At 38.9% G+C, this 19,115-nt stretch overlaps 1 protein-coding gene across 1 annotated transcript in view; it reads right to left on the bottom strand.

Annotated features, from left to right (window-relative positions):
- The window catches only part of ITPR2 (inositol 1,4,5-trisphosphate receptor type 2), a 259,728-nt gene that overhangs the window by 150,595 nt on the left and 90,018 nt on the right, over nt 1-19,115 (bottom strand). Inside the window, exons 22-26 of the mRNA XM_030449603.1 lie at nt 8,583-8,776; nt 6,905-7,037; nt 5,968-6,025; nt 4,220-4,385; nt 2,032-2,205 (exon numbers count right to left, since the gene is read on the bottom strand). Coding sequence (XP_030305463.1) covers nt 2,032-2,205; nt 4,220-4,385; nt 5,968-6,025; nt 6,905-7,037; nt 8,583-8,776 — 725 coding nt within the window. The remainder of the gene's footprint in view (nt 1-2,031; nt 2,206-4,219; nt 4,386-5,967; nt 6,026-6,904; nt 7,038-8,582; nt 8,777-19,115) is intronic.

Here is a 19,115-nt window from a genome sequence, read left to right as displayed (position 1 = left end):
AAAATTTGTTGGTTTCTTCCTGAGGACAACTCTGGATACTTTACTTAGAAGAACATGGCCCATGGGTTTTTCTAAATATCCCATTTCTGGAGTTGTGTGGCTGAAAAAAAAAAAAAAATTGTCTCTAGCACTGCCAGGATGACAGAAAGGTGGAAACAATCTCCCAAAAAGATTCAAAGCTAACAGTGAAAAACACATTGATTTTTTTTAAGATTTTAATGCCAATCTTGCACCATGCTTTGGTGAGGAGAGAAAAATGTGACAACATAAGACTATTCTGGAATGTAATTTTGACACTTGTGGGTACTTTATTTAACATTTTTGGGGAAAAATTAAGCACAGGCAAATGAAGCATATTCCCTAAAGACCTAGAGGTTCATCCAGCTCAGTACTGAATACCCATCATCCATTCCAAGAAAGCATGGGATCTCACAGGGATGTTTACCGTGCTTGAAGCAGCCACCTGCTTCTCACATTGTAGATTATGACCAGCACCTCACCTCTTATGCTTGACTTAAGCTATCTAAGAGAGTACTCACTATCTAAAGTAGTTTTACCAGGAAAAAACATTTCTTGACTTTAAAAAAATAATTTAACAGGGGTAAAAAAAAAAATGGACAAGATTCTGAGCTATTTTAACCAGGTACAGCTCTCATGGAATTACCACCAGATCATCTAACCAGTTGTGCAGATTACATATTATTGTTCTGATGCAATACTCTCTCAGATCTGCCAGAGATAATATTGTGCATCTACTGAAGCACTGCTAATCCATACAGACCCATGGATGCTCATGGGAAAAAAAAAGCAAACTGAAAATACACAATTTAGTGGTGCTTATTTCAAGCATATGGTTTTATCCCCTTTTCCTGGAGTTTCTTCGCTATCAGGACTATTCAGAGGAATGAAAAGGATGTTATTACATTTTTAAAATGTATTATACCTAAAAATATTTACACATATCCTGCTGCAATTCTGCATTCTGTTTCTCCACTATGTTTTCCATGCATTAAGTGCATAAAGTAACATTTTCTTCCCTACTTGAGCTATGCTTGAGGAAAGAAAGTAGGAAATCCCACATACTCAAGCTCATCAAGTCCAGTTCTGACATCGCTAAATTCAGCTACTTCCTACTCGGCTCCCCCTGTTGGCTTCCTTGCTCATTTTCTTGCCACCAGTGAAGAGCCTACCATGGAAGAGAATAAGGAAAGTGCTGTGTCAGAAATGATAGTTGTTCATCTCTTCTGACTTCCTATGATGAAAACAGAAAGTAGGAATAAACTGGTGGGAAAGCCTGCTCTATCCACTGTTGTGGCACAAACCTCAACCAGAGCAACTCCCTGCAACACTCTGTAGTGCCTTAAAGACATACTAGAGTCAGGTTACATGAGTACCTCAGCTTTTACTGAAAAACAAAATTAAAAAAAAAAAAAAAAAAAAAAAAAATCAATTAAATAAAAAAAAAAAAATCAGGTCTTCATGGTTCCAGATTCGAGTTCTAAAGTTTCTCAAATAACAGTTTATCCTGAGTGTGGGGTATGACAAGGGGACAAGGGTTAAAAATACCCAAAACACTAGCTTGCCTACAAAATCTCAATATTCTTAGGTAAATCTTATGTTTGATGGTGAGTGAAATCTCTGTGTGATGTTTGAAAATATGAGTTTGTACTCCTCTCCCCTAGGTGCATCAACAGATACTGTTTAGTTTTTCTTCCATTGAGTCAACACAACTGCCAACATCTGATCCTTAGATCACTTCCTTGGCCACAGAGTGATGCTATACACTGTGGCTTCATCACTAGCCAGAAAGGAAGGCAACTCTGTGACATAAGAACGCAGTTACTGAAAGCAGACAGAAAGAGTCTCAAATAAAAGAGATTTTATTTCCTATTCTGTCAATTCCTAAAGGTCGACCAGAAACCCCACATTCTTGCTTTGCTACTTTGATTAACCAGATCACAACTCTGCAGTTGTTCATTAAGCTAGCTATCAATACTGAAGCAATACTAACAGCAAAGACTTTAAACCCACCTCTATTGGCTCCTCTCCCCCTTTGGTTTGATTGTCACCCGCCTCTCCACTCTCATAATTGCTGGTTTTCTCAACCCAGAGTTCTGATTTTTCTACAGTCAGGCGTAGCTGATCAAGATCAGCCTTGATTTGCTTGTAGTTATCAACATCTTGATTAGACACCAGCAACTGAACCTGGAAATACAGAAGATTGTAAAGCTATTGAAGCAGAAGCACCAGCACTTATCCCTGGGTAATTTGCTTGACAGTCTCCATCCTAAGCCCCTGTTTTCATGTGCTTTATGTAACCTTCCCTATGAAATTGAAACAGAGCACATGCAGTTTTTTAGCCCCTTTTCATCAAGAAGCCTTGATGAAAGCCAGAGACTGTAGCTTCCCAAAAGAAGGAAAGGTATAATATTTACAATATCCTATTTCCTTTCTTAATTCACTGTGAAACATTTTCAGCACAAGCACAGATACATGAGGTCTTGTGTTCTGTGCAGTTAGCTCTGGTTCACTGATTGTGATTCTCCTGGTACTAAAACAATTCATTTATATGGTATTAAAGCAATTCAGTTAGAAACAGCTTATGCTATCAGCACAGTACTTCACAATAAAAAGAATTATATGCCAAGGAATCAGGAAGTCAGAATGGTCAGCAACCTTAATGATCATTTAAATCACTGAAAATGATTTAAGACAATGATTTAAATCGTTGAAAAATAACAGATTTTAACACTGTTGGGCCATCTTAGAAGAACTTGCTTGAATATAGCTCACAAACTGACATTCAGGTTCATGTAATTTCCCAGCATGATAGTAGTTGCTTCTTACTAAGATTAATCTCACTTTTTCTTCTTTTTACTGCTCAAATTATCTCATTTTTTCCCCATAGTTATTTGTAGCTCTTGATTTAGCATGATTTACAAATTTACTTTCTTTTTAATGCTCTTTGCTCTACCAAGATTATTAATGAAAAAAATATTAAAAAAAAAACCTAACAGCAATCTTTACAGTAAATCAATTAGCACTATTAAGAAATCACACTTAAGTAAAAGATTAAGGTCACATGGCAGACAAGAACAGTGATAGGGCCATTCTTTTTTTAAAAACAATCACTACATGAAGGGAAATATTTGCCACTTTGCAATATAAAGGTTTCATTGTCTTCTCTCTTAGCTTGGTAAAACCTTTTTATTGAGTGCTGCTTACACTCAAAACAGTCATATTCCATGCTCTCTACAGTCTTCTTTGTTTATTTGTCAATTAGCCTTTTCCATCCTTGACAAAAACATGTATGAAAACTCAGTCCTTGTGTACCCAGGAATAACAGCTATTTATGCAACTAACCAGCATGGCCTAACAGTGTGGTGGGAGGCCTTTGTGCTGCACTGCAAATAAATATTCAACAAAACCTTTCCAGGTCTTTATCATTCATCTGTTTTCAAAAAAAAAAGAGAAACCTCTGTATCTTACATAACGGTGAGGCAACACGCTATCAAAACCCCTGAAACAACCATCACGTGGTCTTACCAACGTAAGTTATACAGGGTTACGTAACAGAGATGTCTCTGTCATCCAGCCCCATGACATCAGATCTCCCCATCCTAATCCACTGACACATGGAGCCTGCACATGCACCATTATCAAGCAGGATGAATAAGAGCTCAGAACAAGGCTTGGCTCTGTGACTCTCTTCCTGTTATTTGGCGCATCTGTACAACGCAGTGGAGCACCATGCAGACACCTGAATCAGAACTAGAAACACCACACGAGCAACAAGAGAGCTTCATCCCCAGCCTAAGTACCCCTGAAAACAGAAAAAACTTATTGCTGACAGCAGTACACTGCTTGCAGAACACGAGCTGCTAACTCTGTCTCTGAGGGATCACTACATCATCTCTCACTGAGAGATGCGTGTGTCCCAGCTGTCACCACTCACCTACGTTTTTAGTAATGGATGCAATGTCAAAAATAACTACTTTGTGGATGCACAACTATAATACATGGTAGCACATGTGGTCAACTCTAATGAAGAAAAAAAAAAAAGAAAAAAAAAAAGAAAAAAAAGAACCCTCTGCTGAATCTTGACCTCTTAGTAAGTAAGACTGTCATGCCAGAAACATCAGTTTAGGTAAGCAAAGCAGCCTCTGGAAAGGCTGGCCCTGCAGCCCGTTTCCTGGAGTAATGCTGAGCCCAGCCATACCTGTTTAAATGCCTGCAGAACTTCTGCTCTCTGGCTGAAGTGCTTAAATAGCAGGTGCAGAGCACCTGAGAGCAAAGGAGGGTAGTCATGCATAATGAGGTGAATAAGGACCCGTAAAAAAGTTCTGCCTCCTTCATCATCAAGCTGAACTGCATTCTTCTCCTTTCTGCAAATGGAATGGGGGAGGAAAGGACCAAAAAAAAAAAGAAGATAAATAAGAAAGAAAAAAAAAAACCAAACTTTTGATGTAAATATACCTGTACACACAAATCAAATACACCACAGGATGGAACTATAAACATCACTTTAACATATTTTATAGACTTTGATCCTGCAGTTATATACTGTTGCAGTAATCTTGCAGCTGAATGGACACTACAGCATAAAAGTACACATGAAAAGTGTCAAATACTTTGTTTAAAATCTATACTGCAAAAACATTTATTTATGTCTTGGATAAGTCATCTCCAATCCAAATAAAATCAAGCAAACAGCACTGCATCAAGAGATTAATCTGGCCCTTTACTTTTCACTCTTTTCCTTTTCAGCTGCTATTAAAATTTCATTTAAGAAAAATGAGCCCCAAAATAGTAAGAATTGCCAAAAGCATCATATTTCTGGAGTCATAATCTGGAACGGCAGAAAGCAGATTTACACTTAACATATCAAAGCAGAAATAATGTTTCCGAGAAACCATTCAGTCTCTCTGTTCATTTTAAAGATGCAGATGCCAAGGGCTGTGTGTTGTTTTACATTATGGGAGTTCAGGGAGAAGATTGGAGGCATTGCTTGTGCTAGTAAAGATTGAAAATGCGTAAGGGACTGAGAGAAGAAAGATCAGAGTGCCCCTATTGCAGATACTTCTCTGTAGCTCCAAGAAAAACTTTAAAAGTCTATGGCCTTGAGTAAATGGAATTAATTTTTACTAGTATAATTGCAATTATACCCATAAAATGAAACAAATACAGTGATAACTAATAACTCTCCAGTGTGAATTTTTGGTGGTGTTGTTCACAGTGCAGCAGAAATAATTCTAAAAGTCTGCAAGTATAACTGGTGATCTACACACCTATGGTGGAACAGAGAATCATGGCAAGTGGTCCACACTTGATTTGAGGAGCCATATGAAAGAGATTATAATTGACATAATTTTCTAAGTAAGTTCAAGCACAAGGTGCAATGACAACAGGTCATGTGCTCTGGAAGAAATGCTAAAGGTCAACAGTAATCTACTGAATCAGGAATTTTGGGGCTATTGCCGTAAGGTACACTAGATGAAAGTATTTCTTTAAAAGGACCCATGTGAGGCATTATAAAATAAATAAATAATCAGTGTGTTTCGGCCCAATGAAGCTGTACACTATTCCCCAGCTGCCTTCAGGAATACAACAAAAACTTCCTACCAGCTCTCTTACAACTAAGACTGTGGTCATTTCCAATCCCACAGCCATCCATACCAATCATAGGATAAGGGAATAGCTTGGGTTGGAAGGAACCTTAAAGATCATCTATTTCTAACCCCCCTGTATGGGCAGGGATACCACCCTCTAGACAAGGTTGCTCAAATTGTTTGATATTTTGCAATCCATGCCTTTTCTGGCATATTTGTATAAATTATCTGATCAGATGCAGCCAAAGGAAGAGAAAGGGGTATGAAAGAAAGTAAGCACAGATTAAAGAGAGATTGCCCATGAGAAGCATTAGCATGAACAGATATGTACAGAGAGGTAAAACTTCATAGGATATACCTGCCAGCAAACATGGTTTCAGCCTGAGCTGCAATTTCATCTATGTCGGGAACAATTGCTGAGAGAAAAAAAATTAAAAAAAAAAAAACAAAACTCAGTGGTCATTATTTAATCTACACAGCAAAATGGAATTCTGTTCCTCTTTTAAAGTAGGTGTTACCAAGTAAAGGTCTAACAACACATTCCTCAACTAGGCAAAATTCAAGAGTAGCAGGGAAGAAACAGGATATGTGGCAGAGTTAAACTGTGTATTGCTATTACAGAGGAAAAGCAAACTCTAGTGATGAACCAGAGCCCCATGGAGCTAGGAGCTGTATAAACCACCACCACAGATCCACAGATGACACAGAACATGAAACTTTTACATTCTCTGTTAACCCCTACTAAACAAATAAATGAACTTTAGAATATCATAAACCAAACAATTTACCACACTGTGATTTTGCTTTAGAACAGCTTTAATACTAATTCTGAATTTAGTACTCCTTAGTTGCCCTTCTCTTATACAGCAGCTCCAGTTAAAGCAATTCCCCCATACTTGCAGGTGACCACACAGAGAGCAGCCTTTTGTGTGCAGGGGAACTCTCCTTGGAAAGCCACTCCATTCCTATACCACATTCACCTCATTTAAATCTGTCCTTGTCCCATCCCAACCATTTTTTCATGATCTACCCTCCACTATGTCTGTCATCACACAGTGTTTTAGGAAAAGTACAAATAAGAGAACAAATTGTCATCATGGGACAAAGGCATCACATTTTTGCTAGAGGACAGCAGGACAGCAAAAGTGTTATTTTTATGGTATTTCTTAAAATTTTCATTTTTTCACAAGCTTTTCAAATTTAAGCAGCATGCATCTTTCTCGTGTAGCTGAGTTTATTGTTTGCAGTAGTTTACATAAAATCATTTTACATTAAAATACAATAACAACATTTACCTGTGGCAGTCCCTGGTGTGTCAGGTGGGGAAGTTGTAGAGGAATCAACATTTTCATTATTTTCCCCAAACTCTCGCTTATAGATAGACAGCATGTAGGATATTCTATAGTCCAGTCTAACACTGAGAATAAACTACAAGAAAAAAGTTTGAATAAGAACTTTTTTTCTGCCATTTGGTAACACGGATTTCCAAAGGAGAGACTTTGAGTTGTCTAGGACACTACTTGATAGACTCACTTAGGAAATAGTTCTGAAGGGTCTAAGATTCCAGGAAGGCTGGATGCCCAGGTGGCCAAGAGGGCCAGTGGCATCCTGACCTGTATCAGGAACAGTGTGACTAACAGGCTCAGGGAGGTGTTCTTACCCCTGCACATGGACTTGGTGAGGCTGATCCTCAAGTACCATCTTCAGTTTTGGGCCCCTCACTGCAGAAACGACATTGAGCTACTAGAGCATGTCCAAAGGGCAACAAAGCTGATGAAGAGTTTGGAGTATATGTCTTACTAGGAGCAACTGAGGGAACTGGGCTTGTTTAGCCTAGAGAATGGGAGGCTGAGAGGAGACCTTATCACTCTCTGCATCTACCACAAAGGAGGTTGTAAAGAGGTGAGGATTGGTCTGTTCATTGTAGTTACAAGTGATAGGACAAGAGGTAATGGCCTCAAGTTGTGCCAAGGGAGGTTTAGATTGGATGTTAGGAATAATTTCTTCACCAAAAGGGTTATCAGGCATTGGAATAAGCTGCCCAGGGCAGTGGTGGAGTCACCATCCCTGGAGGTATTTCAGAGTCACACAGACATATTACCTAAGGATATGGCTTAGCTAAGGCCTTGTCAGTGTTAGATCAATGGTTGGATTCGATGATCGTAAAGGTTTTTTTCCAGCCAAGGTAATTCTGTGATTCTGCCAGCATTGAGGATACAGCAACAATTGATAGTCTTCCAGAAGACAAGTAATTAAAGTGATCTAAATAATTTATTAGCAATCAGAACAAATTGAATCCTTCAAAAGTGACAATAGTACCAGCAGATCCACGGGATTTCTAGAAAACACTGAAACATTCCTTCAGGACATAAGCATTGTAGGAACTGGGATTTGATATAAAGAACAAATGTGTGCCACTTCACTTACTAATAGCACAATGTGAAAAATATGTCTCAGGAGGCATACAAGTCATAGAGCTCATCATTTCAGCTGGGAGAAAATCATAGCAGCCCACAGACTATTCTCAGTATAACAATGGAAATCTGAAATTATTTCAGAAGTGCATGGCCTTGCATGACTTCAATGGGTCTAGGTCCAATTCTGCCCTTCAGTTAAACAGTGAAGTCAAGTAAGCTGTCCCAGTGTAAGATGAGTGCAAAGGGGACTGGAAACTGGCATATAACCTTCAGAAAATACTAGTGAGGCAGATTAAAGAACTGGTTCTGCCTTTTCAGAGTTATAGTGACAGTTCCTACAGCACCTAGTTCCTTCAAAAATGAAGTAGGTGTAACACAGTGAGGACAACTGTACAGTTTTTCACACAGAGGAGTATTCTTCCTCGTGTTAAAGTGTTATTTTTACAATGAACAGCCCAAAGAGTAGTAATACTGTAGGTAACAGAATTTGCCACTATGTGAATAAGTAAAAAACTGTGAAATGATTGCTGTGTAGTAGTCTACCAATCATTATTACCTGCAAAATCTCTATGATTTTCAATTTGGTGTCCATTACAATCACATCTTCACTGTCTGAGGTGCTGGCTTGCTTGCCTGGGTGAATGCTCGGCTGTACATCAGGGACATTGATGGGAAATATAGATCCTCTGCTCAGTACCATTTGGGTCATCATCTCTCCTACACCATGGATGGTTCTCATAACATTGTTTCCTATGCAAATAAGCACAAATACAGACATATTTGCCATCAGTAAAGCTTGCTTGTAGAAGCATTTATCACACATACAACCACGTCATCAAACCCCTCTGAAGTCTTAATAGGCATATTGAAAAATGAGTCTTCAATTTCTGATCAAAACTAAGGAGAAGGAATTAATCAAGTTACCCAATAGTTTAGAGACAAATTTTTTACACTGATTTTCCAAGAGATCATTTCTTACAGGTCAACAGATGGGAAAGATGCCAAATTATTTCCACAGCTCTGGTAAGCATGCTTAAAAAAATCATACAAAGTAGAGTGAAAGAAATCTTACTAGTCCAGCTAATCCATTCCTTTGTCTGAAGGCATATTATCTACATCTATGACCATTTCTGAAAGAGGTTTGTTTAACTTGTTTTTAAGAATATTTAAGTGTTGCATATCCCACATTATACAGCATCCCTTGGCAAGCAATTCCAGTACTTGACCATGTTTACTAGAAAACTTCTATGGGCATTTCATTTATATCATCTGTTGCTGCAATTTGTGATCTTCCTATGTAGATGCATGGGAGGGATTAATTTTCCGTGTCTACTCCTACCAATTTCTACACCATGACAATACCATGACAACTGGACATATTATATGTGCTTGAAGGTAAGATTGCTTTTGGCACTGCAAAAGCTGGAAGGAGACTATCTAAGTATCGTATATGTCACACAAAAAGTGTGAAGATTAAAGGCTGAGCAAGTCTGACCATTCCCTGCACATGGCTCAAATGAAAGGCTACTGCCCAAAGCCAACTGAGACAACCTGGCAACAATTTGCCTTGGAAAAAAAACCAAAAAACAAAAAACAAGACCAAGAGAATGTCAGGCCCTAAAGACCATCTTGAAGATCAATTGGTATCTGTAATCACAGTGCCCTTCTGAAGTTGTACCAAGGGCAAAAATCATTTTACACTCATGTGGCAAAATTTATCCAGTCTATTTGCAATGACAGCTATCACTGATGCTGGTTCAGAAAATCCACCATGAAATACCATCTGTTCCTGTAAGTTAAACTGCACTTTCTTTGTAGTGAATTTTGATATGAAAAGCATCTCAGTGAATCAATGACTATCTTCTTCCAAAGCTGGGGAGAAGAAAGAACAAGAGTGTCATGCAGTTTACTTTCTTACTAATCTTAAGGGAGAGAATCATTGCATCCTTCAAAGTCAAGACTTTGAAGAGTCAAGACACAAAGTCAAGACACTAAAGGCAAATGAACAGAAGAAATGTAGCTTTGGTAAGGTCAGCTTGAATAGTTCTTGTATGTCTTTTGGTACACTTTAATCACCATGCAGCCAACAAGTTTTATTCACACCAAAGAGACCCTCTTCCTAGATAATCTGCTGTAAAAAGTCAAAGCTATATTTTATTTTGTTAGCAATGTCCTCCTCCTATGCCCTTCTTTCTTCAATCCATAGAGCTCAAGTACTGCATGCAGGGAAAGAGGATGCCTTCACCCCTGACTTTAAAAGGAAAATACACAAAGAATTTCCTTTTTCAAAGTGAATGAGGCAGATTAGTGTCATGTTTGAGGTTCCATTCAGCATCTGGTGTGCAATCACTCTGAATTAGTCTTTTAAAAATAATACTTCAAGTCCCTAAAAAGGAGGGAAAAAATGTATTCCTGAATTTTCATGGAGTTAGAAAAAAAATAAAAGCTAGAAATAAAACTAAGGGCTCGGTCCTCACATTAAGCAGGCACAAAATGTTCTTCTAACTGTTTACACCAACAGAAAGCAAATTAAATAATTCCAAATGCTCTTCTTGCTGCAAAATAAAAATAGTACAAATAATGTTGCATGAATATCTCTCTCCCTCCTTCTCCCCACCACCTTTCTCCCAATGTATTACACATTTATTTGCATTGGCCATCATTGGACCCATGGAAAACTAGGGTACTTGGTGAAGGACCTTCAACCCTTGAAGGAGCTTAAGGTGAGCTTTTGCATCATCTTAACCTTCAAACCATGAAGTAAATTAACTCATTTGATGACTGATACAGAAAGGGACAACTCTCCCCTGGACACTTCACTGACACTCCCCTGGGACAACAGGTCCCATCCCAGCAGGTGGTGTCCCTTCAGCACTGTGAATAAACCCCTGGGAGAGGGTGGTTCTGCTCACGGTGCCCTGTGTTTTGCAAGGAAATTGTATCTATAAAGGGGAGTCTGGGTGCAGGAGGCACACAATCTGTAACACGTGCTAGCTGGTTAACGTCATGCTTTACTTGTGCTAAAGCATCAGAGATGTCCACCTTGCTCTTCAACTGGTTTTGGGTATCTCGTTATTAGATAAAGGTGATCCAAACATGAGAAACAAACAAACAAACAAAAAAAACCCAAGAGGTCTCCGTGTTGAACATCACTTTCAAAAACTGTGTTTTGATACTTTTTTGTTTGCATTTGTTTAACATTATTTTTTAGGTTTTTGATGTTTTATTATTGCATTTGTTTACCATTGCTTTTTTTTTATGTTTCAGGAGTGCATTTGTTTAGCATCACTTAAAAAAACTGTGTTTTAATGTTCTTTAATTGCATTTGTTTAACATTCCTTTTGAGTTGCCTTTATTGCATTGTGAGATAACCAAAAAAAGTTGCAGAACAAGGTGGACACCTCTGATGTCTGAGCACAATGAAGGTGTGAGATTAATGGGAGGACCATGGAAAACCAATGGTAAAAGACAGTATAAACCAGTGAGTGGTAACTATCATTCTGCTTCCCAACAGCATTCTCTGTGGGCAGAAGATAAACCCTCTGTCCACAACACTCCTTTACTATTGACCTTCAAATGAGTGATCTAAACAGCCAAAAGCAAGAAAGCAAAGGAGGATTATGGTGGTACTTCTTGCTGCCACTTTAAAGTCATAGAATCATAGAATATCCAGGTTGGAAGGGACCTCAGGAATCAATTTGATCCAATCTTTCTTTGCAAAAGCACAGACTAGACAAGATGGCCCAGTATTGTGTCCAGTTGAGTTTTAGAAGTGTCCAGTGTTGGGGAAAAGTATTGCATTAATGTATTGGAAAGGATTTTAGTGAGAAAAAGGTCTACTTAATCCAGTTTCGCATTTACAGCTGAAATGGGTAGTGACTCAATACTGCACTTCTGTCAATAACAATAGTGAGACAAGGTGTCATGAGGAAACTCATCTTGGAAAGCTTTTTAACTAACTGCCTGATGATGACCTTTATTTTCAATTAGTTTAGAACAGGCTTGGGGAGAACGTTCCAGAGCAGAAATAATACAGCAACTGAAGCAATTCAAAATAAGATATTTTAACAACCATGTTTTGTAGGGTGCTGATGAAATGCAACCATCTTTTAGGAGTAGACAGCAGTCAACCAGCATATTCATGCACGGCAATGAAGCAGCTGACTGCATCTCAACAACTGGAGGAACTACTCTATCCTTCAGAAAAAAAAAAACAAAACAAAAAAACCATGAAGATAATTCTTGTGAGTGGGCAGTAGCTTCTCTTCCAAAAGATTCCCCAGTAATCTGCACTCATAGGTGCTCATGTTGTCTGTCCAGCCTTGAAATCTAGACCATGTTAAGCATGGATTTAAATCTGTCACTCACAAACATCGGGGGCCAGCAGCAGTCTTGCTAGTGAGTTGTTTATTCTTGCTATGCTTTTGTGTTCTTTTGGCTTTAATACAATAACCTCAGCAGGAAAGGGTATAAGTTTTTGAGGTAAGGTATGCAGAAAGGTTATTGCAGCTTATAAAGAGACTGACTGCATGTCAGCTAAGCCTGAAACATTTCACGATAAAATACACTGGCTCAATAAAAGAGATTTAAGTTCTTAGTACATATGCTCACAATGACTAAAATAACAGAGCTCTGATCTCCCAAGTGCTTCCTGAATACCAATGCCCAAGGGAAAACTAACTTACTGACTCAGGTAGTTAACTGGGCTAAATCAGGAGAGATGAGAACCCTGAATACTTTCATGTGCACTTTGCTACAGATGGAGGAAGAGAAACCTGAGTTGTGCCTTCATAAAGTGTTGCCACCCTTAACCTGCTGACCTCCATCATTTGTTGTCTTCTCTGAGGTCAAGGTATTAACATTTGTACATGGCTGAGAAGTGTGGCAGGGAGAGAACAGTCCTTGCAATATTGTAAACTGATGGCGTGTGCAACCAACCACTTCTCTCACCAACACACTGCAACTGCCCAACAGAGGAAAAGAACACAGGGCAATAGCCATGAATCTTCCATTTTTTCAAATTTCCCTTCCTCTCCCCAATCCTTACTCTCTGCTTCTCCCTCAGCCAGGACAAGTCAGGTGGCAAGAACCTTCTGTAAGCCATGGACCCATTAGAAATGCCTCCTGCTGAATGTACAGCCTCACAAGGTTAGCCAGTGGAAGACTGAAATCACTGTACTAGTAAGTGATAATTTACAGGAGGCTGCAGATTGGCAGGCATTGAAAGAAGAGAAAGGAAGATAATACTTGTCATGTTTGCAGACGACAAGTGTGCATCTTCTTTTCATTACTTTTTATTACAGTGATCACAACTTCCTAATGAATATCAGTTTCTGTCACAAAACTGTAGCACATAATCTCCTACCATTTGGCGCGATTGACAACGCAGCGGCCTCCCTGAGAAGAAAGACTTTTCAGAGGAGTCAATTATGGGGAAAAAATAACAACCACCCAAGTAATCGAAACAGTGTATAATTTGACACTTCATTTTCTACATAAACATATTTTCTTGATAAGTCATTTACTGGCTGTAAAAATTCTAAAAGCAGAATATAAAAGTAAACAACAATCTGCTATGTAATGCGGTATGGATGGTAAGTGACAAAATGCCATATTCGGAAAGAAAAACAACTGTCAAATGCAGCTGGCAATTCATGCTTTTCTTCAGATTGTTCCTAGCCATTTGGTATGCAGCACCCTCAGTTTGCTCTCCAGTACCCACTGCTGTGCAGTAGCTGAATGCAAATACACAAGGGACGCCCTCAAAGGCTGGCAGACACCCTTGCAGTGAGTAGCCCTCTACTCCACAGATATCCCCAAGACACCAGAAAACTGACTTGCAGCCTGGTTGATTTAAAAATTACTTATGCACACCTGATCTGGTCCCTCCTTCAGAGGGAGAGAGTCTCCTTTTACTAACATTATTTTTCAGTCTTACTCAACACAGATAGAGGAAAGATGGATTCTTGAAACTCAATTTAAAATGGCTGAGCCATTTTTAGCTCAAAGTTTTCCATAGTGCTTGTCTCCCTCCTAAGAAATGGGAAAAGTTTTCAAAACTGTATTTTCTAAACCATTTTAACACTCAGCTCTCATTAAGGACTGGAGAAGTTGGATGCTCAGTGTTTTTTGGAAACTAGGTACCTAAATAGGAGCTGACATATGATGAATTCTTCAAGAAACCTGGTATTAAATGACCAAAAGAGACAAACACACATGCATCCACTGCTCCAACAACTTTCATTAGCCTGACCATAGAAGCCAAATTAATTCTTTAATATTGCTTATAAAAAAAAGGGGCAGGGGGAGGAGACAAATCAGAGGCCTTGCAAAAATGCAGGATTTATTAAGTTATAGACATTTCTCTGATGTCATCAAACCTAACCATGCTTTTGACTAGGACACCTCATGGTTCAGCTTCTTCCAAACATTTCTTCTAAAACACATACCTTCCAACAAAGGGACACAAGTCAGACACCATGTATTACCAACATATTTAACTCCTCCCTGCCATGCCAACTTCTTTCACCACAGCCCTTCAGGCTTCCTTTCCCATCCATAACCCAATGAAGTCTCAAAGTCTTCTGGGTCTATTATCTTCTTCATGGGGCAGTTCTCTTCAGCAACTCTCATTTTTCCCATGAAACCAACTTTTACCAGCTATAACCCTGGTGAGGAAAAACTGGATTTTGCCAGCATGTTGGGGAAGCTTTCAGCTGGTTTCCAAGCTCACTGGTGCATTAGGAGATATTGCATGTTGCTGAAAGCCCAAAACTTCTACCATCATCAAGTTAGTTTTCAGCTTAATTGACCTTGTCTCAACCAGTGCCTCAGTGATGGTGCATTCAACCACATTTTAAGATAATACTTTAACAGCCAGTCATTTTCCCAATGGCTGTTGAAACAGGATGACTTTGTGGATTTCAGTGAGACCTATACTATTGCTCCACCACAAGCTTCTTGAAATTTCAGTGCCATCTTAAAGCATGAAACACTGCAAGTCCTTGAGGATGCTCTGGAAGGGAACCATATGAGCAGCAGTTAAACTAAAATCCTAATGTCAGCTTAAGCTCAAGATTTCTTTGCTTTTGTTGATTTGGCTACGTTGCTTCATGCAATTCAATGTTTCCACATGAAAAATTATAGCTATATTTAAGACAGATAGTAACAACACTTCAGTACCTAAAGGAACACATTTTATTTCAAGCCCCTTAGAGCTACAAATAATTTGCCAGAAGCATTAAGCCTTACAGCTCTGTTTGTGAAAGAAGTATTAATTTTTACAGGTATTCTACAGTATTTGCTCATAAAGACTGAAGAACCTACCATAAACAAACCAAAAATCACACTTTATTACTTCATTAAACAATTTTTCATCACACAATAGCTACCTGACCTCAGATAAGCCTCACAGAAAATACCTAATGCCTGACATTAAGGACAGAAGGTGAGGCCACTTACATGTTTTAAGCAGCCCTCAAAACTAATGGGATAAAACAAACAATACAAAAACCACCACAATAGGCAATGCACATCCATTTGCTATCCACTCCCTGAATTTATCTGGCCACCCCATCCTCCACTTACTTAGGGCATGTCCAGAAGCCCTCCCTTTTTGCATGCAAGCTCACCACTGCCTGGCCAAAGTGAAAATCCACCTTCTCCTGACATTCTGTAGCTTCTGTTTATGTTGCCTGTCCTCCAAAACCACAAAGCAGTATCAAAAACACAGCCTTCCTGCCATGGACGTTAGACAAAGGAAGAATATATGCATGACCATGCTGGCCTTGAAGGTAAAAAGTACCATGGGAATCAAGCCTTCTAGTTGAGTTACATATATGTAACAGGTATTGATTCCTGGAAGAGCAATGGTCTCTGAAATCACATTAATGCTCAGGTCTCATGATAAGGGAAAGAATAAGGAGGAATGCCAAATGGCATTAAACTCCCAGACTGCCCTCCCCTTTGGCCTGACAACATACTGCACTGTACAGCAGCTGCCTCATGATAGATATCTGTTAATAACACAGATAATTTAACCTAGGGGTTACATCTTCTTTCTCTTGTAACCATTTTTGGGTTTTGTTTTGGGGTTGTTTTTTTTTGTAAACTGCTGGTATAAATTACTGTTCCAATTTGCCAGGCAGCCACTGTCTCATTATCTCTGCTGATCAAAGGATGCCTCAAGAAGCTATTTCAAATTGTTAACTAGACAAAAGAGCAGCTAACAGGCACAGATGCAAGGCTGAGAAACAATTCAATCTTTTCTACTAGCCCTGGATGAAATCTGGTTCCTCTTGGTCACAGAGGACCCACAGGAACAGTAGAAACAGCAGGTCCATCCTTGTTCTCAATGCTGTTCTTGCAGCAGTATCACTACTGGTTATTCTTAGCATGCATCCCTACATCCATGCAAGAGTGTTGAAAGACAACGCTACCTATCTTGTTGCTCAGTTGAAGCCAAGAGACTAAGCAGGATATCAGGATGTATCAAAGGGGCAGAAGACTGGATGCAAGTCCCCTGACATGCTCACTGTGATACAAGTACTCCTGTGCAGAGAGATAGTAGCCCACAAGTGTGAAAGCCTTCAGAGTGAGGGCTTCCCCATCCTGACCCCTGCCAGTACCCCACAGTACCCCAAAGCAGCACAGTACAAAGCAACAAAACTTGCAGTAGGATGCAGGGGTCGGGCTTTTCATGATACATTTCAAAAAATGTTCCTCAATCTCAGGACACCTCTGGGGAGATCTTTAGAGCCTTCATTCTACAGAAGGGATATGCCACCAAGCTGAAGACTCAGACATAATGTGAAGGAGCTGGGATATTTGACTGCAGGTTTGAAGAGGTAAAAGGAGGCATCAGTTGAGCCAGTCATGAGCTTGTGAGAATCACAAAGGCAGGAGCTACTGGAGCTTACATAGGGAGCTTTTAAAACCTATTTAAAAAAAAACACTAAGTGTAACCTTCCTTTGTAGAAATAAAGGGAGCTGAAAGACTGATGTCAGTGGACCCTGGCATAGGAAAATTGTAGTTATTTATGTAGAGTTCCAGAGGGAAAAATACACTCTGCAGATAACCTATGTTTGTCTCATCAGATCTCAAACTGGTACACAGCTCTGTGAGTTGCATCCCAAGACATACACAGCCTAAATTAAAGGATGCATTTCTTTGCATGACATTACTCTTACTCCCAAACAACATTAACTAAACAGCACTGAGCTGCATGGCAAACGCATAGCTTGCCTGCTAAAACTACCATGTCATTTCATTTTTCAGACCTGACATATGCTGTAGCTGCATGGTTTGACTAAAATCAGCTATTTGAAAGATCAATTGTGCCTAGAGAAAGATGTGCATTTTATTTCACAGAGAATAAATAACAAGTATTGGACAAGGCAGATTGGCGCCTGACTCTTGAATGATACATCAGGGTGCACTTATTAGGAAAGCAATGACTTTACCTTTTAATTAAAACTGCAAGAGATTATAATGTTCCTGAAAGGTGCCAGAATGACAGCATTACTAAATGAAGTCCTCACTTTCTCCTTAAGAAAAAAATGTCTCTTTAGGATACAGATTGTATATTTTGCAAACCCCACACTTTTTAGAATCTAAAAAGGGAAAAAAAGAAACAGAAAAAAAAGCTTCAAATAGCCTCAAAAATCATTCAAAGTTAAAACACTGGAAAAAAAAAAGTTGGCTGCAAGTTTTTCGCATGAATTCATTTTTAGGATGCAATTTAAGTAAGAAGCCTTTTTCCAGGATCCCATCTCATAAATGTTTCTAGACAACTTTCCCCAGCCTGTCCTCATCAAATAAGGTCACACCTGAAAACTACATGCACACTAATTTAATTCTGGTTAAGGTACCTAACAGTGACATTAAAATCAAGCTTTTTTAAAGGAAGCAAGGCATAACATTACCATAAGGCTCTTTTCAGAAGTTTTGGAGAACCGATATACAGAAACTAACACAGAACATCAAGGACTACTCCTCAGCCATGAGTCAAAATTTAAGCACAGGATGGAAAAGGACATCTTGTGGTAAAAGGCTAATTAAGTCTTTGTGCAACTTCCACTAAGCCTAAAAATACACCCCATTTTGCAGATTTGCTTCAACAGATCAAAACTCATTGTATATCCCTCTTCACTTAGCATGTGGTTTTACTGAACTAAATGGGTCTGTTTAAGAAATTAATATTAAACAGGGAAGAAGATTACAGATTGTTGGTTGTAAACATGGTGGTTTCAAATTCTGTGGTGCACAACTCCAGGCAGGCTTCCTACATCCAAGACCCACCTCATTCTTCCCCTCACCATTAATATATTTCTATGCATTCTTAAAATCCTGACTACAGATTCTATGATGTGGAGCAGCTGCCAAACCATAAAGATCCAAGGTCACCAGTTCCTAACAACTCCACATTACAGGAAACAGATTTTGGGAACTTTGCTGCTACTGACCTGGTACAAATCAATGTCAATAATGTAAGGGCAGTACACTCTATGTCCCCAGATTTATTCAGAACTGAGTTTCCCATAATAATCAATGTTTTTTAACAAAACTAAAATGCAAGACCTATCATGTAAAATAAGTAGATTCTACCCAAAATTCTTAACTTCTTTGGAGCTGCCACCTTAGATCTACTAGAGCTGTAGAACAGGAATAACATGAGTTTTCCGCCTCTTCTCAAGTCACTTGTCATGGACAACTGAAAATCAACTGCACTTCTGAATAGATATAATTATTGACAAAATATTGCTCTTAAATACCCATTTAATATTAATCTATGTAAATTTACAGTAGGATAGTGATGAAAATTCAAATACACAGAATGAATGCTGGTATTCAGTAGGCTTTTCCTACATTAGAACTACAGAATTGGGCCCCTAATGCTTGGTAACATTTTATCACATTTGTTGATACCATTAAACCATCAGTCCCAGGCATCATGGCTGCCTTTCAGTGTTTGTCAAAACTGCCTTTCAGAACTACTCTTCAAAGCTCTAAGCTCGAAGTATGAAATATATGTTCTTACTGAATTAAAGCTAATGTTTGCAATAACTGAGTGAATGGATTACAAAAACA

Source organism: Calypte anna, chromosome 1 (assembly GCF_003957555.1).
Source record: "Calypte anna isolate BGI_N300 chromosome 1, bCalAnn1_v1.p, whole genome shotgun sequence".
NCBI lineage: Eukaryota > Metazoa > Chordata > Aves > Apodiformes > Trochilidae > Calypte > Calypte anna.
Note: the sequence above shows the minus strand (reverse complement) of the source record. Positions and strands in the feature narration are given on the sequence as shown.